At 40.1% G+C, this 24,388-nt stretch overlaps 2 protein-coding genes and 1 long non-coding RNA gene across 3 annotated transcripts; 1 reads left to right on the top strand and 2 right to left on the bottom strand.

Moving 5' to 3' along the window:
* Window positions 1–1,394: 1,394 nt before the first annotated feature.
* Window positions 1,395–22,012, top strand: cdc73 (cell division cycle 73, Paf1/RNA polymerase II complex component, homolog (S. cerevisiae)). The gene is made up of 17 exons (XM_055032992.1): window positions 1,395–1,549; window positions 2,135–2,240; window positions 2,342–2,411; window positions 4,448–4,510; window positions 4,689–4,741; window positions 6,280–6,368; window positions 6,504–6,717; window positions 7,757–7,855; window positions 7,996–8,074; window positions 8,883–8,947; window positions 18,177–18,234; window positions 18,584–18,619; window positions 18,707–18,794; window positions 19,552–19,713; window positions 20,791–20,891; window positions 20,977–21,118; window positions 21,209–22,012. Exons 1-17 carry the CDS (start codon window positions 1,419–1,421, stop codon window positions 21,243–21,245), a joined length of 1,593 nt encoding a protein of 530 aa, XP_054888967.1. The 5' UTR covers window positions 1,395–1,418; the 3' UTR covers window positions 21,246–22,012.
* On the bottom strand, window positions 9,372–15,616 carry LOC129361842 (beta-1,3-galactosyltransferase 2-like). The gene is made up of 2 exons (XM_055032993.1): window positions 14,281–15,616; window positions 9,372–11,936 (listed from the first exon to the last, which is right to left on the bottom strand). Exon 2 carries the CDS (start codon window positions 11,820–11,822, stop codon window positions 10,560–10,562), a length of 1,263 nt encoding a protein of 420 aa, XP_054888968.1. The 5' UTR covers window positions 11,823–11,936; window positions 14,281–15,616; the 3' UTR covers window positions 9,372–10,559.
* On the bottom strand, window positions 19,589–21,345 carry LOC129361853 (uncharacterized). The gene is made up of 2 exons (XR_008606172.1): window positions 21,234–21,345; window positions 19,589–19,781 (listed from the first exon to the last, which is right to left on the bottom strand). It is a non-coding gene; the product is annotated as an uncharacterized LOC129361853 (long non-coding RNA).
* Window positions 22,013–24,388: the final 2,376 nt, after the last annotated feature.

Below are 24,388 nucleotides of genomic sequence, written 5' to 3'. Positions count from 1 at the left end.
TGGTTAATCTCTTGGAACTAGAAAAAGATTTATTGAGCCATCGGTAGCCTAACGGGACCAACACACTGGAGGTGACATCACTTTCTTTCCATTCATTTCCTATGCAATGAGGTGTCAATCCTAGTCACATCATGTGTCCTTATTGATGATGTTACCCCACTCGCTTGTGGAAAAGAAAGAAAAGCAAAACAATGGATTTACCAGAGTTACAGAAGACCAAAAGAACGAGGTACCTGACGCAAGCGTTCAAAGTGATTTTCCTGCGTATAGTGACTCAATTCCTTAGAAATACGACGAGAAATGTCCTCACCCAGAGAGAGGCTTGCGCTGCACGTGCTTCTACAATCCATAGATAATTCAGTAGAGATGATTCTAGCATCTGGTCAGGATGTCTCCTGGACACCTCATTTTGGTGGTTTTGTTGTTGCATCAATTTCCAAGGGAACAGACCCAACACACCCTTTGTAGTCCTCCTTTAGCCCCCAGAATCCCCTGACCTGATCTTAGATAAGCTAAAGACAAGAGATGGATGAGAGTGAGTGAAGTAATGCTTTTAAGACACTAAGACCAATTGGTAGGGAACATATCTACCAATTCAAGTCCTCTTGGGATTCCTCAAGGTACAAAGTGTCATCTGAGCGATTCATCAATGACTGTACTGGTACAAATGATAACATCAGCATGCATGACTTAAATTTAAACAGCCCATCCAGATATAACTATATCATTCAGAGCATCCTGACCAGATCAATCACTGTATGATCTTGATGCAGGGGTGGGCAGCTCCAGGCCTCAATGGCCAGTCTCCTGCAACTTTTAGATGTGTTTCTACTTCAACACACCTGAGTCAAATAATGAGGTCATTAGGAGAACGTTGGAGAATTTGGCAACATTAAGGAGGTGATTCAGCTATTTGATTCAGCTGTGTTGGACCAGGGAGACATCGGCCCTCGAGGACCAGGATTGGCCACCCCTAGAGGCAGGACTCTCACACTGCAAGCACCTGCAGAGTGATCATGACCTCAGAGCTGTGCTTTACTTGGTCACAAACAGCACTGTGTATGACAACTTTGATTTGAGTGAAGATACTCTAATGTGTGTAATGAGATATATCTGAACAAAGTGTGAAATAAAGAAGCTTGACTCTCAATTCAGAAAGGTGGAAGTGTGAAATTTTGCGTTTAGATTCATATCTCGGACAAACCTATGGGCAACCAGAGTGAAATACACTTAGAAAAACATGGTTTATTTCCAAATGCACCTGCATCTAGATTTTGCGTCAACAGTTGCTAGGGGGAGCCCACCTGGCTCATAATAAAAATCTATATATATTTTTTTTGGATCAGGCAACTTGCGAGGCCTCTTGATGTTGATATGTGGGGGGGCCTCGTAAACATACTACATGAAGGCGAGGGAAGATGGCGGATGTGTTGAGCGTTCTTCGTCAGTATAATATCCAAAAAAAGGAAATCGTCGCTAAAGGGGATGAGGTGATATTCGGAGAGTTCTCCTGGCCGAAAAATGTGAAGACAAACTACATAATCTGGGGGTATGTCAGCACGCTAAACACGTTTAAACCTCTTTTCTCCCAGGCCTGTAACTCCTTCTCCGTAACGACGTAAAGCTCGCTAGCTACTTTGTGCTAAAATGCTACTACAACTCCTCTGTGGGCTCAGAACTTTAAGCTGCTGGTTGCTTTCGCGTTATATTTCAGTGACTTGCAGAAATTATATTCCAGTTCACTATTCATTTTTGGAGTAAACGCGTGAGCTTTGCACTTCTTCTGTATTCCTGGTGTTTTAGCAGCGAACACACCAAACTTGTCTCAGTGAAGGGATGCTAAATTAGCGATGCCAGCTCGCTCTCACTTGTTTCATGAAGTCGCGAGACAATGCTCGTCTTTTATTTTAATATTCGCTTATTATTCTGTTGTTTTTTGAGTTTACGAAGAAAAAACTTATCTCGCAAATATTCTAAACATAAAGCTGTATATGTGGACTCACTAACTGTTGCTAGGAGTTGAGCAGAACGAGAACTTCATGCTCGTAGACCTGCGCAGATAACACATAATTGGCTTAATTGGTCATGTTTTAAAACTTTGCTCCTAATAATGGCAATGTGTTTTCTCCCTCAGTACTGGCAAGGAGGGCCAACCCAAAGAGTACTATACTTTGGACTCCATTTTATTCTTGCTCAACAATGTGCATCTGCCGCATCCTTCGTACGTGCGGAGAGCTGCAGTAAGTGGAGCATTGAGCCAAAGCCGCTGGCATATTTTGTTAGTTTCTCTCTCGCTGTGTACAGCGTCTCTGTTCCTGACATGTCTGCATGTTCATTATAGACAGAGAACATCCCTGTTGTCAGACGACCGGATCGAAAAGGATTGCTGTCCTACCTCAATGGCGAGAGTTGTAAGTAGCATGTGCTGTGAAAAAGTCTCTTTCATCCACCTACAGACAGGATGTTCAGTTTTGTTTTTCTTTTTTGGTTTGGATTTTGTATAGTTGGGAGGTCTGGTGTGACCCAGCCACACACAGTAATGTGTGTGAATACCTTGAAAAAAAATGCATGCTTAGGAGAATAAATTTACTCATGTTCACATGTAATATGTTCCATAGTCTGCACGCTGGAAAGTCCACTCTACGTTTCCAGTTGTTGAACTTTTCTTCAACAAACACTGATGGACTGCGTAGCTTGGAATTGCCTCCAAAATAACATGTCTGAAAACAACCTGAAATGAAAATATTAAGCTCTCAATGCACCTATTGAAATCTTATTGTTGCTTTGTCCATGAAAACAACAATAATGAGGAGTGTGGTGCTGTTTTGGAAATGTGACTGGCTATGACAAATAACCATGAACAAGTTGGGAGATTCTGAAAATGTGGATTCTAAACTTTTTCTTTCAGCTGCAGTTACTCAGCGTGGGGTGCACCGCTGCTCACCACCTCGTCACTGTTAGCCCCCCAGGCTAGGCAGGCCTAGATATGCGTGCCGGTGGCATGCTATGTATTGTAAAGGTGTTCTAAAGATAAAGGTTCTGCAACTCGCCCAGAGAAACTGAAAAACATTCCTGCAGACATGAATTGCTGTGGTCATATAAATCGTGTTATTTCATCCAGGATCTCTAGCTTTCCTACACAATAACCTGATCTTAAGCCACTTATACATTATTATTTTTAAACACAATCCTTTGGTAAGCTAACTGTATGCGTCACATTTTGACCTCATATCATAGTGGAAAATAGTCATTTACATGCAGTACGTTGCAGACCACTAGTTTGAGAAAGACTGATGCATAATGACCACGACAGTCCCATCGCAAAGCATGAATAATTGCTCTCTAATACATTTCAGGTTTTAAGAACTTAAATTTTTTGTGTTAATTTAATATTTAGGCAGAGTCTCACACCAGCAGATGCCAATGACATTGCTCAGAATGATAAAGGTCACAGTGATGGGAGCACAGATGAGAGAGGAAAGAACAAAATAAGCTTGTATTCAACAACTGATATTAAATATTGGGATATTTATATTTTACAACCTTAACAATAAGTAGATTCCCCAAATATAAACGTATAACATCAATAAGGTCAAATAAGTGCAGGTTAATTGTCAACAAGCTGGCAGGATCTGATCTCTCTGTACAGTTGGGTAGTTCTGCATAGGGGTTGGTGATATGGCCCAAAAATAAAATCTGATTCTTTTTTGCATAATGAGATTTGACTACTGATTTTAATTGCCATTTTATTTATTTTTTTACCTTGCTTTTATTTCCTAGAAAATAAAAATTGAAAATAACAGAAAATGTTTTTCAAAACTTGCTTTTATTTCAATCATCTCTTCTGTGATATGTCCTGAATATAAGCTATATTACTCTGTGGTTGGCGCCGGGCTGCTGGAGTCTCCTGGAACAATAGAAACCAATTGTGTGGGGGGAAATCCCCCTTTTTCCTAAAATGAAATCTTTATAAACATAAAATGTAATTAATCCATAAAATTGATTTATAAATTTCTTCATATCTTAATTTGATCCTTTTTTTTATGTCAGTCACTTCAAAGGGGGTGAACAATTATACAATCATTTCATATTTATTTTTATTTCACATTCCAGAAATCGATTTTCACTTTGACATGCAAGTTAAGTTTTATCTTTGTCTTGTTTTTATTATGTAAAAGTAAGAAAAGGATTAAAACCTCAAAGAATGTGAATACTTTTACAGGCACTCCTTCAGCGGTCTTAAAGAGCTGTCATAGCGGTCTGTGGCCTCTAGGTGTCTCCAAAACACTGAGTGCCAAGAAGCAGATTTGTCCACAGCTCCACAAATCTCAGTGATCTGTCAAATGTTCCTGCTTGTATCTCCGGTTTGATGAAGAACTCTTTGATTGTCCAGTAGAGGTAAAACTTGACCTGCTGTATTGAACAACACACTTCTGTTCCTCTACAGCTACATCGACAAGCATCGACAGAAGCGCACCAATAGAAATAGGACTTCAAAGGCCAACACAAGGTATGCTTATAGCAGCTGTTTTTCTTCTTCTTCTTCTTCTTCTTCTTCTTCTTATTATTATTATTATTATGTGTAAAGGTTTCTGCTTTTAAGTTTTCTGACCTTCAGTTTGAACAGTTTCAATGTCCTTACATTGAATTTCTGAAGATAAAACTCTTCTTTTTTTCTCCTCCCCAAGTTAAAAGAGCAGCTGATGAAGTTTCTTCTGAAGCCAAGAAACCACGGATTGAGGTAACTCGGGCAAATTGATGAGTTTCAACCACATGGGTTCATGAAAAGTAACAAATTGCCTGCAGTTTAACAAGTTGAAATGTTATCAAAAAATAATTGAGATTTTTTTGTATAATAAAGTACATTCTGTTGGCTTTAATGGGTCCTGACCTCCTCTGGTGCCGGCACATTACTTCAGAATTTGATAAAATAAATTGTTCAATTGTAAAATATAATCATTTCTAATGAAGAGGTGTTTTTTTTTTCTTTATTTCTAAAACAGGTGTTGGATTAGTCCCTGATGAAACAAAGACACTAAACTTAAACATTTCATGTAATAGAAAAACTGACTATAAATTAGAACCACTAACTAGCAAAACACATCGTTGGTCTAAATCTTTTTTCTTGTTTTTTTTTTCTCCCCACAATAATAATAGGAATCAATTAATTAAAAGAATCTTCCTGCTGCTTTTGTAATGATTCTGCACTTTCTGGGTCTTGCGGACAAGATCCACTTAGCAAACTTGGATCAAAGTCATTCAAATTTCAACAAATTAATTTCACTTTTCCATCTCTGTTTTCCAACCTGTGGCGACACAATGAAAAACATTGTGTCGCCACAGTGTTGTAGCATTAAATTAAATGAAACTAAACTCTATGTGGTTGAACTCATTTCTGGTCCTGCTGAAATGTGGCATGACTTTTCTCTGTTTTATTGTATTCCATATGAAATCAGATGAATTAATGCTAATAACTGATCCCCATCTCGGACATCCTTCTCTTTTTATTTTGTTCTTATGTCAGCGTTTCCTGCATGTCTATTAATAGTTTGTTGCATTTTCTGTTTTGAAAAATAACTATTTGCAGTCATAATTACACCCCATTGAAACGGGAAATCATATTGATACTAATTAAATGTTACTGGACACTTTAAGTGATGTCTTTTTTTAAATTACTCCTTTTTTATTATTATTAATTCAGGGTGTCGATTCAAATCACAGCTGTGATCTTAAAGTAAAAAAAAAAAATTCCGCCATTTCTGAAAATAATAAGAAAAAAATTGTTGTCTGTCTTATCTGTATTAAAAGATGTAAATATTTTTAAGGTTTTATTTTCTTTTTAAAATTGAATAGTACCTTGTGTATAGCTACATTTCTCATCTGGAAAAGGCAGTTTATTTATCTTTACAGCAGCCTGTTTTATATTATACAGTGTTCCAGTACAGTATGTGAAGCTTCATTTATCCATAGTTTGTCTATTTTTTATAATATCACCATATTTGTTTACAGACAGGCTAAACAAACAACAAAATATTCATATTTTCTTCAAAACATGAAGAACCTAAAAAGAGCTTTATTTCTTTAATATAAGGTGCATCAGCAAGAGAAGTTAGCCATGTTTTTAATTTAGAAGCAGGATTATTGTCTTTTGTAGCATTTTAAGAGATCAGGTACTTAGATGTTTGTACACCTCTGGTTTTTGATAAAATAGTTATTTTAATTATTTTCCTATTTAGAAAAATTAAATGGTAAATTGTAATCTTTATTGTTGACCTTCAGGATGCAGAACGAGTGCGTCTGGACAAGGAGCGCTTGGCTGCCCGTCTGGAGGGCCACAAAGAAGGCATCGTGCAGACAGACCAGATCAGGTACAAAACCGAGATTTCTCTGTCAAAATGTTTATAGGATTATAATAAACTCAAAAAAAGTCACATTAGTCAGAATGTTACCTTCCAGAAAACCTGACTTTTTTTTTTTTTTTTTCCTCCACACTCTTCATCCAGATCTCTGTCCGAAGCCATGTCTGTGGAGAAAATCGCCGCCATCAAAGCCAAGATCATGGCCAAGAAACGCTCGACCATCAAAACGGACCTGGACGATGACATCACGCTGAAGCAGAGGAGCTTCGTGGACGCAGAGGTGGACGTCACCAGGGACATCGTCAGCCGAGAGCGGGTCTGGAGGACCAGGACCACCATCCTCCAGAGCACTGGGAAGGTTAGAACCACGACCCGCCCGACAAATCCCAACTGCACTCACCTGCAACATGACCACAAGCTTGGGTCTTATAAAGGATTCAGATGTTGTCTAGTTCCTCGGGAGAATAACAAAAGTGACGGACATTCCTCTTGAGTCAAAGAGACTTACTGAACGATAAACATACAAAGCAAAGAGACAAAGCAGAACTGTGTGTTCTGCTGCATCAGTATTATGTAATATCCACACAGGGAAGTTGACGGCAGCTTCACATATGCTGCAGTGATAAATGGCCGATTCTGCCCACGCTGACAGAGCCACGCTGGGAGGAACTGTAGAAGATGAGGGAAAAAGTCCAAAACGCCTCCGTTTTAGTCACTAGATGGCGACAAAAACTGAAGTTTCAGCTTTAATTGACAGGCTTATCTTGAAGTTTAATAAACAATCTTGTTAAAACTGTTCAACAGTTTTGATAAACTGTGTTTATTAAAGCATTTTAAAGCGTTTTAAATCAGCTGGAACATATTGTACCATCTGTAAACATGCAGGTTATTTTTACTTGAATTTCTGAGGTGGCTCCTGCATAGAAATCTGACCTTTGGTTTATTGGCTTTTTCCAAGTAGTTTTTAGCTGTTTTAAACAATAAAACTCAGAATTTCTTGAAGAATGAATGTTTATTTTTTTAGCACACTTTTGAGTATGGATTACTAATTTAGTAAAATATAGTATTCTTACATATTAAAACTGAACTTCTTTCACTAGTCATTGATAATTGAAGTCTATTATGTAGCACACTAAACCCACAAATACACACTTTAATAAACTGTGACTTCAGATTCTTAAAAAAAAAAGATTTATATCCTAGTGAAACATGAGTTTATAAAATGGCCTTTTATTTACACTCTGAACTTGTATACCTCTAGTAATAACAAATGTTCAGTTCTTTACTTGCTGATGTGTCTTTTTAATGTATAACTCTTGAATATTTGACATTTTGTATGATTACCTGCTCATTCATGTTAAATCGGTGTGTGTATTTATTTATTTTTTTTATTAAAGAACTTCTCGAAGAACATCTTTGCCATCCTCCAGTCGGTGAAAGCCAGAGAAGAAGGGCGAGCACCAGAGCAGAGACCAGCACAGAACACTACCCAAGTGGTAAACGTGACTTTATTTCATGATAAAAGCAGCACAAAGCTCCCTAGTTGAAAAGGTTCATTGAAACTTCATGAGAATTCAGTCCGAATAAATTGAAATGGCTGCATGCAGAAGTGAACGTCCGGTTTCTGTTGGTGTAGGACCCGTCCTTGAGGAATAAGCAGCCCGTCCCGGCCGCCTACAACAGATACGATCAGGAGCGATTCAAAGGAAAAGAAGGTGACTTTGCTTTATGGTTCTAATTCTATAAAATCAGTCTTTTCTTCAGTTTTTTTTTTTTTCGACTGAGGAGAGTATTTCTTTACAAAAGCCAAATGTCATTTGCAGTACAGAATAGAAAAATGTCAGCCAATTCTGCCCCATCTGCTGGAGTCTTATTTACATCCATTAGACCATTAGTAAATGATTGTCAAAGGTTCCCAAGGCAGGTACAGACTGAGCCATTGTCCCATGTTGTGTCCTGTTTGTATGCACAAGGTCTATATTTGGGCTGTTGTAAATAATTTCAGTAATCGAGTATTCTGTCGATCAGTCAGACAATCGGGTAATTAAATTAAAAAAATTATAAAGTAAAATATTGTTAAATACTTCCATAACAGCAGTATTAATATCAAATTTTCATATTTGTGCATCCCCAACAATTACTTTTCTGTACTTTATAAAATTAACCTGGAACAATGATTGCTCACTTTTTAAGTTAACCTGGACAAAAATTATACAAAATCCTGAAATTATATTCAATTTTATAATAAAGCAGCAGGCTTACAAAGGCACTTAAAAAATATCTACATTCCAGTTTTTAGTTGATGTATTCTTCTGTGTTTTATCGATGAACTCTCACTTATTTAAAAGAAAAATCAAGCTGTACTTGCTTTGCCTGGTGGAGGCGCAAGTGCAGCCTGGAGGCCTGCCAGGCTTATAATACACTGAAACCCAGCTTTAGAAAAACCACCATAAATCAGTATTTATTAGTTTCTTAGATTGTGTGTTCATAATCTGCAGCTCATTACCTTTTCTTACTTTGTAGAAACGGAGGGTTTCAAAATTGACACCATGGGCACCTACCACGGCATGACCCTGAAGTCAGTGACGGTAAGAACAGCTTCTGGACCCGGTCACAAAGTCTCGTGTAGAGGGTTTCCCACCTGAAGGGTTTCAGTGCTGAAACAGGGCTGGTGAGATTAATAAGAGATTAAACTGAGTTACAGCTGGATTCATTACTACCATTTGATGAAGTCAGACCTTTAAATGTTACATTTTTCCACCTCAGACTAGAACAGAATATTTTAAATGCAGTTTTGGCAACATGAACTGCAGATTTATTTTAATTCAGAAAAAAAATGAAGAAGAATCTTCACATCCTTGACTTGGTTAATACTCAATAACAACACTGGTTCTGCTGCGTTATTGGGAGAAAAAAAAACCACCGTTGACATTCAGGTCTAAATTGGTCCATCTTATACATCTTATACCAGAATATTGTTTTTGACTTTGATCGCAATTTAAGACCTAAACATCGATGTGAAATAATAGGTTTACTTATACTTTCTATATATACTGTTTTTTTTTTGTTTTTTTTCTTTTTGTAAACCATATGTTTTTTTCCATGGGGCAAATTTCTTAAATATTTGGTGCGTATTTTTCCACATTATTTATGTTTAATGTGTTGGTTTTACTTTTAACTGGTTCGTCTAACCCTTCAATCAGTTTTGGGTGAATCAGTTTATTGACGTCAGAGTGATAAGCTGCACTAGCACCTGTTCAGCACTGGAAACAGTTTGACTAAAGATAAATGTGTCGCTAAGCAAAACGTCTCCATAATGATTCCTGCTGGTCTTGTCATTTGTGACAAGACCAGCAGGAATTTTCTGTGACATCTTTCAGTATTCTGGAACTGGTTGTTAATATTGCCAGATAGCTGAGCTGAGATTGGTTAGTTTCAGTGCCTGCTACCTGCTCACCATTTTGAGATACTGGTTGTTGTGCTGGAAATGTTTATTTGCTTCAGATTATCAAACTCGACGGCAGACTTAACATTTTACAGAGTCGCTCCATCTGCATGCCTGTTCATTTCATCGTGTACTTTTCATGACACAGCACTGTGTACATGGACGTTCTGCTGGAAATCAGTCCAGTAGAAACAGTATTAGTTGAAAAAAAATGGCAACAGTTTCACAGGATTTTATCAGTTTTTATATGTTTTGTTTATCTTCTCTCAAAGTAAGTAAGGTTTGTTCGCAGATGGGAATCATTGGTGTATTGAGCAGTAGGGTTTAAATGAACCCGACAGTAGCTGCACTTCCATTACAAATAGTAGCTAAACTCTGTCAATATTCCGCATATGTCAAAAAAAACACTGTTTTGCAATTGTGGCATTTCCATCAAAATAAACACAAATAAAATGACACATAAATAAGTTTGTTCTCACAGTAAGCCATTAAAGATGTGGCGCCATCCTCTGACCACTTCTTGTCATCTCATTTCGTTGCTCCAGTAACATCTGGTTGTCAATCATGTGATTTATGTGACGCAAAAGTCTTTCTGTTGGAGTTTTATGAAATAAACCAGGTTCAACATAGCCAAAAAAATCCCACTTCATTCTAGTGCCAAAACTTACCAAAAAACTGTTTTTTGGGGGAAAACTGCATTAGCAGATTTATTTACAAAATGTCAAATTGCGCAATTATACGGTCAATGGTAACAGCTATTGTTTCAGTAAATGCGCCTGTTTGTCCCGGAGCCTGGAGTGGGCCCTGCTCGTCCTGTCCTTGAGCGTGCCAATGCAGGCGTTGTGCTTGTTGCTCTGAAGGTGATGCCAGTACTTTAGCAGCTCATTGGGATGGAAACCGTGTGACGTTATCAGGTGGCTGTACTTGCAGCTGGAGTACGCCACCCGCCAGTGGTTGAACAGGAAGCCGTTGGGCGGAGGCGTAGGCTCAATCTGCAGCTCGGCCAGGCAGATTCCCACGTACACATCCTCCAGGTGCAGGAGGCGCACCCTCAACGACGTCCGGTAGATTTTCTCGGCCAGGTCCCCAGAAAAGACGTAACCTGTCCCGGAGCAGAAGGTGGGGTATCTTTCACCCGGGTACAGTTCGGGGGGCATATACCACTTGCTGTTTCTGTTCCGGTTGGGTGCGAAGCCTCTCATGTTGTTGCCCGTGAAGTAGTTCTTCCTGGGCTTCAGATCCGGCCGCAGCAGCTTGTAGACGAGGTACTCCGTGTTGACGAACATGTCGCTGTCGGTTTTCATCACGTAGCTCGCTGTCGGACAATGCGTTGCCACCCAGTTCATTCCCATCAGAGTCTTTATTGTCAGGTTTTTATAGGAATCCAGGAAGTCCTGCTGGATGATGTCGTGATGCCTCCGGCTCTCTGCCTCCAGCATCTTCTGCTGCAGAAGTCCCAGCTCTCCATCTTTCTTTCCCAGCAGAAACAGTCGGATAAATCCCAAGGAAGGGAAAACACTCTCATTCCCCCAAGTCTGCCGGATGGCGTTCCTCGCTTCCACCTGACGAGCTTCAGTGGCAATTAGCAGGACGAGAAATGGGGCAAGTTTGCACTGTTGGCATTTATCTGGCTCGTTGATGACATAAGGGAAAGGTCCGTGGGTCAGAGTAGCATTCAGGGCTCCCAATTGCCTCTGGCTGCTGTTGCCTGTCAAATTATCCTCAAAGCCGGCGTTGCTACGATGAAAAGAAACACTGATGTTGGCACTGGTCATCAACGTTCCCTGGGGAACGATTACAAACCTCCACGCTGAGTGTGCGGTGCTGCCGTTCCATTTGCTCCTAGCGGTTTGAAGCCCCGTTCCTCCGTACACCACAGGGTAGCCCCTCCACCACGGGATCCCAGAGAGCTTGGGGAGCCACACTTGGTGGACCAGAAACACGAGGAATCCCAGCAGAGAGAGGAGATAGAGAAGTTTGGCCGTGTGCGTACAACAGTGGCGTCGTCTCCACTGCATTGTTCTGTGTCCTTCAGCCGCTCTCTGATCACAGAAGTGAAGAGTTTGTGTCGGGTTTAAAGGTTGTTCACTCTGCAGTATTTATTTACATCTGTGCCCGCACCATGAGATAACCTAGGAAATAAAGAAAATGACTATATTACTAGGTACAGAAATAGAAATAACAGTTGTGTAGATGCCTAGAAATATTTCAAAGTATAGAAGCATTGGATCATTTTTGGGTTCAACATCACATTTCAGACCATTTTTGAGGATTCTTAGCATAACTGGACTATCACAACTCTGGAAAATATAAAACCAAAATCATATTTTGTACTGCTACTTCAAAAAAACTCAGAAGTAGATAAAGTATATTTAAAAATTGCAAAAGGGGAAAAAAACAACTCTAGATTGTTTGCCTACAAAATCCTGTTCATTTTTAGAGGTCTCAAAGGGTGATCGAACTCTGACCCACCTTCAAACCTAGTTTGGTTGAAGTGAACTGGTGCGCTTTGCATGCATATATGTGAACACCGAGCAGACCGTTGACTGCTCCAAAAGCAGGAAGCAGACTACAGCGCAAGGCTTACTTGGTAAGTGCAAACATGTAAGCTTAGCGCTAACAGGAGAAATGGCTAGCGCTTTGGATAAAGAAAAATCCTACAGCCGCTAAAGTCTGACAATACTTCATTTTTGTTTACATTTTGTAAAAAAGGAAGTTGCGCTCAGTGTGTTCTTCAGATGTTTTCATGTCGTATCCTTCAGTGGTTCTGGGTGCAACGCCCAACACAGGCTTTGGTGAGGAACGGGTTTTTCAAGGGGTTTGATTTGTTTGACAGTTCAGAGTGAACGTGAACCGCAGCGGCTGAAAATGTCACAATTTTGGTTCCCTTGTTGTTCAGCATCCAATTGTCATCTGAAACTTTTTAAATGTTGCCAAAACAAAGTGAATCAGGCATGTCGAGCCAGTCAACGAGGCAACACAAAATGTGATTCTGAATTGTAGACATTAAGGACCACACATCTGAGAAAAACGGAAGGAGCTTTTCAGTCATGTGTTATTACTCTGTCGCGTATTGGTCATGTTGCATGCTGTCCCTGGACATGGAGAAAGAAATTGGACTCTGAACATTTATTAAACCCGTTATCCCCAGCAAGCTTCAGTGCTACAATAGGAGTAAATGTTAAAGACTAGTGTTTTAGTAAGACATGAGGTACTAATTTACTTGTAAGGAAATGTGAAGCAATATGCTTTTGGAGAACAAATTTGGTTCATCAAACAAAACAGAAATCTTAAGAAGCTGTTTGTGTGTGTAAAGCGTGGATCTCAGATGAACTGGAATCGTTGTTGAGTGATCTGCTTTTTTTTTAAACACGCCAGTCTATTTTAGCTGAACTAAATATGTAAACGAAAGCCGAGAGTCACGGTCAGCTGCTCCAGGGCTCTACCTACAGTGCAGATCCCGACGTCAACTCTGAAAGCCAGCAAAGCTTGAAAACAAAGACTATCTTGTTTTGTTTTGGGGGGTTTTCTGATCTGATCTTGTTTGGTGAAATGCTGATGAAAATGAAGAATGTGTGCTAAACGGTCCTTTGGAGGCTTTTTTTGGGGGGGGAAGTTACAGTTATCAGAACATCATCAAAGCTTTAATTGTTGGACGCGTGTCCTTTGTGCTGCAGAAGCAACAATGGTCACACATGTTTTGTGATATCAGGGCCTCTCTGCGCTTTCTGAGGTTTGATCCACGCGTCTCCATGCTGTTGAAATCAAGGTTGTGTTTGTTTTGGTGAATATTTGGAGCACTAATTTTAAAGCAGCCCAGAGGAGTGCGTAGTCATCGCTTCATGAGTCACCCTTAACTGTTCTTACTCATCCCAGCTCAGCTCACTGTTCAGGCACCAAAGTTGTTGATCGGCTCGTGAACGCCTCTCACTCTCGACTGATGGAGAGACAATTGGATTTGTACAGTAGCCAAGTATTCAGGTTCTTGATCTATGTCACAGTTTTGGGTAGAACAGTTTTTCCAAATATTTTTTTTAATCTCAGTTTCAAAATGTTTTTTTTTTTTTTGTACAATTTTAGCTTAATAACTGCTCTGAGATTTCCCCGGACCACTTGTGACACATTTGCGATCCTAATCAGTAAGTGATTGCTTATATTCTTATTTTCACCTTTTCACACTTAAATTTAGACTAAAGAAACAAAAACCCATGTCCTTATTCTCGTAGTTTTCTTTTTGTTCTGCATGTTCTCTAAAGCAGTTGACATAAAGTTAACGGGTGTGCTTTTGCAAACACTCCTCTTGTTTCAACAGAGAAATGGAAATTTAGCCCAAAATCCTGATTATTGCATAACCAAGAAAGAAAAGAAAAAAAAGAGAGATGAATTTACGGTTCCTTCTAGCACATTTAATACATTTGATAGCAAACCCATCACTTGTAAAAGAAATTAGCTTCCAGTAAAATCCTGTTGGCTTACCAGAACTTTGATCTTTGTCTGGCGGAGAGAAGTACGTTGTTCAGAAAGCTAAAACCCAGAGCATGACTTCCTTAGCCGTAGATCGCTTTGATTCCCCAAAAGACTGACTCTCTGTATCATCACCACCAGCAGCAGCCTGAAGCTGAGTGAGCTTTGACTTCTCATGTTTACTCATGTTAACAGAAGTAAGCAGTTCTCTACCGTTTCCTGAAACTAAAGGGTTTCACCAGGACAGTGAGAACTGAAGAGTTTCATCTCATCTTGACGAATCAAAACAGAGAAACAGAAATGTTTCCCTCTTAAGTTGACACACCCTTCACATCCTGTAGGCTCCGTTAAAAGCGGGTAATTCTGTAGCAGGCCACTGCAAGGTCTGCTAATTTCACCTCGTTGGTATTTTCTCCTTTTTTATCCGTTGTTGAATGACAGCCGTGCAGTGCAGGCTCGGACGGCTCATATCCTCCCTCGTTTCCTCCAGAGCCCACGATGAACCCTCCTGTTTTCTTGCTGCAGCTCAGACCGATCGCTTTTCACCATCCTGCTATTTGGAGTGGGAAAACGACGCATTCATCCGGTCGCGTAGCCGCCGCTCTCCCCTCACACATCAGCTGAGCGTACGTAAAGAGCTGAAGTGTTGCAATCTCTCCATCTGTCTTGATGCATTGTCCCCCCTCCTTCCCCCTCTCCGGCCCCCGAGGCTCGTTCTGACGCTGCCGCGATGCAGCTGCCTGTGGCTGGAGGAGAAAGAAGCGGAGGAGGCTGTAGGTGATGGTTAGCTGCAGCCGTGGGTCCTCATCACCATAGTCAAGACGTGTTAATCACAGCAGTAGTCATCAGACGGGCTTCACATCTCTGTTCAGTTTCTCTTCCTCTTTCCATTTTCATGCTCCTCTGCACTCTTTCTCTTTTGATTCACGCATGCTGTCTTCTCTTCCTACGTTCTCTTTCCAGTCCTCTTGTTGTTGTTTTTTTTCCTGCTCCTCTCTTGCCTTCCCTCATTCGGCAGCCTCTCGCGCTCTGTTTTCTGGCTGCAAACAGCGGGGGAGGAAAAGGACGGCCAGGAGGAGCGTGAGGCAGCGCTGTCAGATGTGCGTTTATTCTGAGAGGCAGCTCCAGGCTTGGTGGCATTACGCTCTCCCAGCACGTCACAGCGTCTCTGCTGCTGTTGCTGGCTGCTCTGTTAAAGAGGGGAGGCGGGGGCCGGGCTACTGACCTATTTGTATTCACACCCACTCCCCAGAAAGAAGATTAAAGTATGATCTGAATTTGGCATGCTGTGAAGCAAGAGAGGAGAGAATTCTCTGTCGACATTTTGAACACATTAGATTTCCTAATCGGATTTAAAGATAGAAGAAACTTCTGGTTTAATTTTCTCACACTGGCAATGATGGACTGAGGAGAACTGAAACCTCTTACAGTCAGCATTCAGCGACTTGTGCTAATGTATCTCACTGAATGGCAATCCCAAACACATTACTAAAATACTGTTTCCATCGCACTTGTTTGCAGTGGCGGAAAAAGTCGGGGCGCCAAACATTGACAGAATGATTTTCTGTCTGTATATTTTTAATCAGCTGTTTGTGTGTGTAAATGATTTGATCAGGAACAGAGGCACTGATCAGGTGTCATTCCACTCCTTCATCTCCTTTCCCATCGCTTATGCCCCCCCCACACCCACACACACACACACACACACACACACACACACACACACACACTATAATCTTATGTTTATAGTGTGTTTGCAAACATGTCATGCTGTACATAGTTGTGACCCTACTTGTTTGCATTTTCTGAAAGTCTGTATCTTTTTAAAATTGCCATGTTGGCAAACGAGCAGCGAGATTTCCAATCAAGAATGAGAAGACAAAAAGTGTAAGAAGTGCAGAATTTAACACAAATTTTCTATATTTCTTAATGCCTAATAACAAAACCAACATTTCATTTGGAATGGACAAAGTGATCAAGCAAAAATAATTTAAAGAAATAAGGGAATAATGGAAAAATATGATTTTACAGTGGACCACCCAATATTCTAGACTCTTAGATCAAAGACAACAGTGAAGCACTAAAATCTGTAATACTTAATATCCTCAAAAAATGGTCATAGCTTCTTATTTTAATAGTTCAAACCCCAAATATTACTTAACATGCAATAGCACTGCCGCATAAGCCAACTTTTACTGCCAAAGTTTTAATTTACATGTTTTATTTTGTATTAATTGCCATAAAAGAAGAAGAGGTGGAAGTGATACCAACGTTTAGTCCTCCTTATTTCTCTAATGGGGCTACACCAATCAGCGTCAAGTATGACATCTCCAAAATGTAGCTAGATAATTATCTATCAGTCTGGTTATTGTAATGCAGATTGTCATATTAAGGAACATTTAATTTAACAGTCCAGTTCAGGACAAGATAATATATTCTGATTCAAATGCATTACCATTTAAATTCCTCCAGGCAGTCAATCAAAATGTTTCTTCCAGGTGTTACAATTCACATCATACAGCACGTTACTGGTTCTCCAATATATCTCCTATATATAGAGAGAATGAAATCTAGACTTTCAGCCTTAAAAAATGGTAAATCCTAACTAGACTGTGGATGAAAGATGCTCTGGGATAGTCCTGATTCATTTAGGTCAATGCATTTTATGTGGTAATAGACCCCAGACATTTTTTTATGACCGTGTCCCACATGTCATCATTCATCATTCTAAAATTTGAGATCGAAACATGTTGCATGTTTTTCCTCACAGTCTCTCCTCCCTTTAGGGATTTCCTGTCGTTGCCTTACTGCCGTGCATGATTTTAATCTTTACAGGGTTTTATTCCATGGTGCCGCTGATAGCGGTTGCCTATCAACTAGCCATCAATATCTGCTGGGCAAAACAAATGTGTGCTAATCTGTTTACGTTACCATGAAAGTGCTGAGATTGTGCCGATGTTATCCTCTTACGGTCGGATCCGAAGCGCCGCTGCCCGGCCGGCCCAGTGGTCCACAACATGGGGATTAGAGGGAAAGGAGTGCTCCTTTGAGATCAGCTTCATTTGAACATTTCTAACTTCTACGCTGGAGGAGAATCTAAACAGGAGCTATGAAATATTCAGTCTGTTTGGGATTTGTCCTAATGAAATATGAATAATTAATTCAAACTACTTTGGTGATTGCTGAAGAAGCCACAGAACACACTGTAGTTCAAAGTTAAACCACAGGAAGGCCGCTAGATTAAAACATTGATTTAGAAAAAAATTTAAACTTGGGTTTGCTTGGGGAGCTTTCTGCTGTAGTTTAGCCACAGCAGAATCTGAAATTCACTTTTTAAAATTGGGGAAAGGAGAGGGGTGTTGAGCTTTACTGCAGGCCTCTTATTGTCTAAGATGCAGCTCTAATTTGTTGTCTCTTTTGCCTTCCTTTTTGTCATATTAGCAGTGTCACACTAAGGAGGATTGACAACGCTTAGACCCTCCCCTGGCTCTGATCAGTGGTTCCTCATTAGCACTGATGGGAGGCGGAGGAGCTCAATTTCTTTGTTCTGCAGATTATCTGCCTGGTACCATACTGTCATGGCACAGCCACAGATTCAACAAATAAAAACATACATTTCAGGAAATCAAGATTTCTCTTTCCCTTGTAAAAAAAAAAATTTTTTTTTTTTTAAAAGAAATTGGTACCTTATTGAAACTTGAGCAGCTTATGCTCCTGTCTGAACCGTCAGTGATTTTGAAGGACGGTCAACTTCCCTTCAAACTAAATTTAGCTCTTTTTAACTTCTCCACTTTTTTTTTCTCACAAAAAACATTCCTGTTTATCATGTTTACCTTCACATATCTCAGACACAAACCATATGTTGTTCAGCTGTGTGTAACCATGGTGTTTTCATTTTCCATTTGAAGGAAGGAGCGTCTGCCCGGAAGGCCCAGACCCCGGCGCTGCAGCCAGTACCCCGTCCAGGTCCGAACTGACTTCAAATCTTTACATATAAACATTGTGCTTCCAGTGTACTTTTTCCAAGTATTATAAAATGACCTGCACTCCTGTGAAAGCGCACATTAAACACGGTCTGTTTCTTCAAATGCTGTTTGTTAATAGCTGATAAAGACAGGAAACGTCCACAGCTCAGTCAGTTCAGGTGATGAGAAAGAAGTGACCTCAGTTTGGGTTTCACCAAAATGGAACTTGGTTGCACACTCTATAAATAGAAGTATTGTTCTGTCTGGATAAAGCTACGATTGGAGCGACTTGATTTATATTGTTTCTGAAAACAATTTTTCTCATCTTTTTTTTTTTTTCTTTTTTAAAGTTTCACAAGCCAGACCTCCACCAAATCAGAAGAAAGGTACACATCTGCTGCCCTCTATGTAAATAGCAGCTAATGTGAGACGTTCACTGACCTTCCTGCTCGTTTTTAACACTTTGCCTGCAGGATCCCGAACCCCCATCATCATCATTCCTGCTGCCACCACCTCCCTCATCACGATGCTCAATGCTAAGGATCTTCTGCAGGATCTGAAGTAAGATGTGGATGTGATGGGGGGGGGTTGTTGTTGGTGTTGTTTTTGCCTTTATCTGCCTAGTTTAGATAAAATGGCTGACATGTAAAAGTGATCTCTACCCCCGCAATATTCAAGTCACGTTTATCTGTGTAGCGACGTTTCAGATGCCATCATCAAGCAAATACACATCAAATTATGGATCAATATTCCAGTTACATTAATCAAAGACGTCTCTAAACAAGTGGATTTTTAGACTCGATTTAAAGGAGTTCAGTGTTTCAGCTGTTGTGCAGCTGTCTTGAAGTTTGTTCCAGATTTGTGGTGGATAGAAGCTGAATTCTGCTTCTCCATGTTTGGTTCTGGGGATGCAGAGCAGAACCAGAAGACCTGAGGGTTCTGGAATTTTGATACAACAGATTTTGTGGTGCTCAGCTGTTCAGTGATTTATAAACTAGCAGCGTTTTAAAGTCCATCCAAAGAAATCGCCGTTCATTGGCCAAGATTCGAACCAACTGGGAAGTGTTTCCCAGTTGGTTCAAGGTCACTAGTCAAATGCTGCGTCACCGTGGTTCTTCCACCAACTGTATTTATGTGGATGTCATTGACCACTTTGATGGTCATCCTGTGGTGACCATGGAAACCAGTGGTGAACCGATACGATGTATGAAATGAACTCCAGGCACCAAAGGATTAGTCCTCCCAGTTGGATGGACGACCAACATAAACTAGATTTGTCCTCAAACGGCGAGCCTGAATCCTTCAAACCCGTTTCCAGGTTCATTACATCAGAGGACAAGAAGAAGCAGGGCATCCAGCGGGACAACGAGGTTCTGCTCCAGAGGCGCAAAGACCAGATCCAGCCAGGCGGCGCCACGCTCAGCGTCACCGTTCCTTACCGCGTCATCGACCAGCCGCTGAAACTGGCTCCACAGGACTGGTGAGCTGCTGCTTTTCATTCAGAGTCTCTGTGAAGAGAACTCTGCTCTGCATCACCTCTGTTTCCAGCTGTGGAAGGAAGTCACAGTCCAGTTTATTTTTATTTTTTTGACACAACAGTATTTACATCATTTACTACTTCCTTTTCCCTATGCCTCATATCATTAATGATGATGCTGTCAAGAATATAGTTAACTATCAGAACAGGCCTTTTCTGGAACCCAAGTTTTAAATTCATAGCCAATCAGTATCAAGACTGTACAGTTAAAGTGGACAGGAATGAAGTAAACTGGACACCAAAGTATCAGAAAAGTGGAGCTAAAAGTCCAGTAACCTACACATCAATGATTGAGATTATCACTGAAAAGCTCATTTACTTGGAGAATTTAATTTAGATTGTGAAAATCACAGTTAGGTCTGTCACAATAACAAATTTTACTGGACAAATTGTTCCAGACGTCACTGTGATAAACCATATGGTCGTTGTTCAAATAGCATTATGGTAATGGCATAATAATGCAAAAAGGCATCCTCAAAAATCAGTACATTATAATTAACCTTTAACTTGAAGTATTTACAATTTATAAACAAAAGAAGAGATAAAGTAAGTTTTGAAGTTTGTGTAAACAAAATTGTCCTTCAAAATAAAAAAGGCTGAGAGGAAAGGACCAGACTGGAGACCAGGTTTGACAGAAAGAGAGAGAAAAGTGAAACATGACATGAAATTTAAAAAAAAGTAGAAACAGGACAGTCAGAACCAGAGGGAATAACCGTCTTAAAAAACAACTTTTGAACCAAAACATTATGAACAAATGTACAAAATTAACAGTCAGGATGATGGACTGAAAAAAAAAACTTTAAAGGGTTAATAGAGGAGCCGTTTGGGCTCTTTCTGCTGCGTGGCTCCATGGTTCAGCTAAATGGTGTAGTTTCAACAGGTGAAACCGTGTCAAAATAACCCACGAGTTTCCTTTTTCTCCGAAAATCTGTGGACCTTCAGCAAATCAGTCAAGCTGCAGCGCGCCGCACCGCCTGCAACTTCCTCCCGTTTCAGTTCGGTCGCTTTGTGTTCCTGCAGGGACCGGGTGGTGGCCGTGTTCGTGCAGGGTCCTGCCTGGCAGTTCAAGGGCTGGCCGTGGCTGCTGCCCGACGGATCTCCGGTCGACATTTTTGCCAAAAGTGAGTGAAAGGCCTTTCTGGCTCACGAGGACACAGTGGGTGAAATGCAACCTTCTCACCGCGCGCTGCCCTCTCCCCCCTGCAGTTCGGGCCTTCCATTTGAAATATGACGAGGCGAAGACGGACCCGAACGTGCAGAAATGGGACGTGACCGTCCTGGAGCTGAGCCGCCACAAACGCCACCTCGACCGACCCGTCTTCTTACGCTTTTGGGAAACCCTCGACAGGTGTTTACTCCTTCCGTCTGTGATTTCCTTGACCTGATTTCGCAAAACTATAACTTACCTGTTTTTGTCTTCTCATCTCTCTTTCTTTAGATACATGGTGAAACACAAATCTCACCTCCGGTTCTGAGCTCAGATCAGTGTTTCTCTCTGAAATTCCCTCACGTTAATTCCACAGCCTTCCAACTCGGCTCGGTCTTCATGTTTTTCTAGCAGCCGAGTCATCCTCCACCCTGAATCCCGAGGCCGACGGAACAGCCAACGGATTTCCCTGGAAACTCCCAAAGCGTCTGGAGTTTTCCCTCTGAACATAAGAAAAGTTTTTCATGGGTTTTTCTGTTTCAGACCCAGTTTTTGTTTTATTTTGTTCTGTTGTGGGTCCCTCCCCCCCATTAAGTTTCCAGGTAGCTCAACAGAAAAACCAAACTATGTTTGATATAAAATTCTACAAACTGTGGAAACGGTTAAAAAACAAGCTACCTAGCAACAAAACCTGATGGAGATGTTTCGGGTTTCCTTGTTTTAGGCCGTCGTTATCAAGGAGATTGTTGCTTTCTGCTCAGAACTGTTCGGATCGGGGAAAACAACTGAAGCGACGTAGAACTAAGTTGGAGCGCAGAGACTCTGACGACCTTCTGATTTAGCGTGTTTGTGGCCATTATGTACATACATGATAAAACCTGAGAGAGCCGAAGCTCTTTGAGCAGAGACGGCTGCAGGTGAGTGATTCAGTTATCTAAGTCAGTTCCTACTTCTGTTTTTCACGCCATCAGCACCTCCACCGGTCATTTAATGACTGTCTTCTTTTTCTTCTTCGTTGGTGTTGTGCTAGATGAGAATAATTGCTTTAAGTCACCACATGAGAACGGACAATAAAGCCTTTGTGAAACACCTACATGGATGTTGTTGGCTGGGCTGTTTGTGGCTTTCTTTCAGGACTTTTATAGAATGGCGTCAAGAAAACCAAAGTGTTCCCAAAATATCTTTCATGGGCCGATCTTAGTTTCTTTTTGTTTTTTCTTGTGTCTTACTACTTACCCTCTTTCTCTTTCCTTTTTTCTATCCTCCCCCTCGTCTTTCATTCTTTGGGACCTTCTTTTGATTCTTGGTTCCTTCATTGTCCATCCCTCCTCTTTCTATCCCTCTGTCCTACCTCGTCCCCTCATTGTTACTTTCCTATTTGTCCCTTTTCTTCCTTGCCTTGTTTGCTTTTCTTACCCACTTGTCTATATCTCTTTTCTTTCTTTTCTGTCCAACATCGTCTCATTTCCCTTCCAAATGTCCTTCCACTTGCCTGATCTCTCTTTGTTTCCTTGTTGTCCTTCCTTTCTTTACTGTACTTAACATCTTTGGGTCCTACTTTCTTTTTTTCTCAAGCTGCTCTAGTCTGGAAATATCACCAGAGGCTCATAAAAATGTTTCATTTTTATGTCTTAAACGGATGTGAACATCTATGAATTCTAGAAAGTTGAATCAGGAAAAGTCTACAATTTTTTTTTTCTGATATAAAAAATGAATCCTGCAACCTGTAAGCAGTCGATTTAAAACCAAACGGCTGTTTTTGTTTGAGACCTTCAACAAATAATTGGGGAAAACGCGATGAATGCAGATAACAGTCGCGCGACTTTGAATTGAGTCAAATGATGTTGGACTCAGATTTCATAAAGACTCAACTCGACTAGGGCCGTTACACCAGTGGCTCGTCACTTCATTGGACCTAAACCCTTTGACTTGAAAAGATTTCATCTGAAACCAAGCATGTTCACAAAAATACGGGATGTCGGAGCTGCCACAAATAGGTGGCCATTTTTGTGGGTAACAAAGAAAGGCTGTAGAATGGAAGGCAACTGACTTTTTACTTTTTTGTGTTGTTTTCAAGAATTAAAGTAAAATACAGTTTTTTTAACCTCGCTTCCTCCACTCAAGCAGGTGCCTTCATTTAGGTTTCAGATACAATGTTTCAGTGTGATAGTTGGGCTAAAAACACTTTAACAAATTGCTTTATTTCGCTACATGCAAATTAGTGAGGTGCATCATCTTAACAGAAACAGCAAAACAATCGATAAACTTTGGAAATAATGAGCTAGTCCTGCTAGCTTTCATTCACTGCTTATGGGCTCACATTATTCGTTTATTAATTAGCTTTAATTTATCATTTTTTGTGTTTAAATGTCGGAAGCAAATCAGATGTTTGTTCAACCTACATTTATTCTTTTCGATCATGTCTGTTCAAGTAAATTATTTTTTTCTGGTAGATGGGATGATGAGAATTTACTAAAATCTAACTCCAACTGAGTTGGGAAATAAAACGTTATTTCATTTAATATTTACTGTAAAATTCACAGCAGAGACTTCACTTTCTTGTGCTGCTTGTTCATACAATTCAGAATCCCAAATTACTCTGATTTACGTCACAAATTCAGTCAAATGACTTGCTTGTAATTCTTAATTGCACATCTAAATGGATTTAACTAGACCTGGCGGAAAGCCTTTGTACTTGCAGTACAAAGGCTTGGTTACGTCTCATCAATACCAGTGAAACAGAGAGTTGAGTCTGGTGGTTTTGTGGCACCGTTGGCCTGATTGCAACAGTTTGAATAGTTTCCTGGAAAGGGTATAAGGACCACTGCAATATTCAGTTTGGTAGAATCTTGCAGAGGATGCATGTATGCTTTATTAGTCATCTTAAATGGACGACCTCAGTTAGGAACGACTGTCCTGCACGGTTCAGTCTACTGAAATAAGATATTCCCAAAATAAAGTCCTGGTAGGTTCATGTGATTCTGTTTGTCGCTTTGACACATTTTTCCTTTATGAATCTGAGTAAAACGCTTTCAGTGTAAGCATTTTCCTTATGGCTTATATTGTATAAGAGAGCAACACCAAAAGACCTGCCTGGTATTTATAGAATTTGACTTTATGTGTGTGTATATATATATATATATATATATATATATATATATATATATATATATATATGTGTGTGTGTGTGTAATTAAAATGATATATTTTTAAATAAACCATGACTTACAACTATTAGGGCCTTTCAAGAAAATATACAATTACAAGAATAAACTTGCATAATAAAAAATCATGAAGTCATAGTATTATAATAGTCACATGAGAATACAGTTGTAGTATTATGAGAAAATATTTCAAGAAAAGTCAAACTCAACAATAGTCACATTCTCAAAATTTGACTCCATGCTCGTCTTGCATCGACTTTATTCTCGAAATATATTCTCGTAATACTATGATTTTATTCTAATGCTA

Source organism: Poeciliopsis prolifica, unplaced genomic scaffold (genome assembly GCF_027474105.1).
Source record: "Poeciliopsis prolifica strain line A6 unplaced genomic scaffold, Auburn_PproV2 SCAFFOLD008, whole genome shotgun sequence".
NCBI classification, from domain to species: domain Eukaryota; kingdom Metazoa; phylum Chordata; class Actinopteri; order Cyprinodontiformes; family Poeciliidae; genus Poeciliopsis; species Poeciliopsis prolifica.
This window is presented reverse-complemented; position numbering and strand designations above follow the sequence as displayed.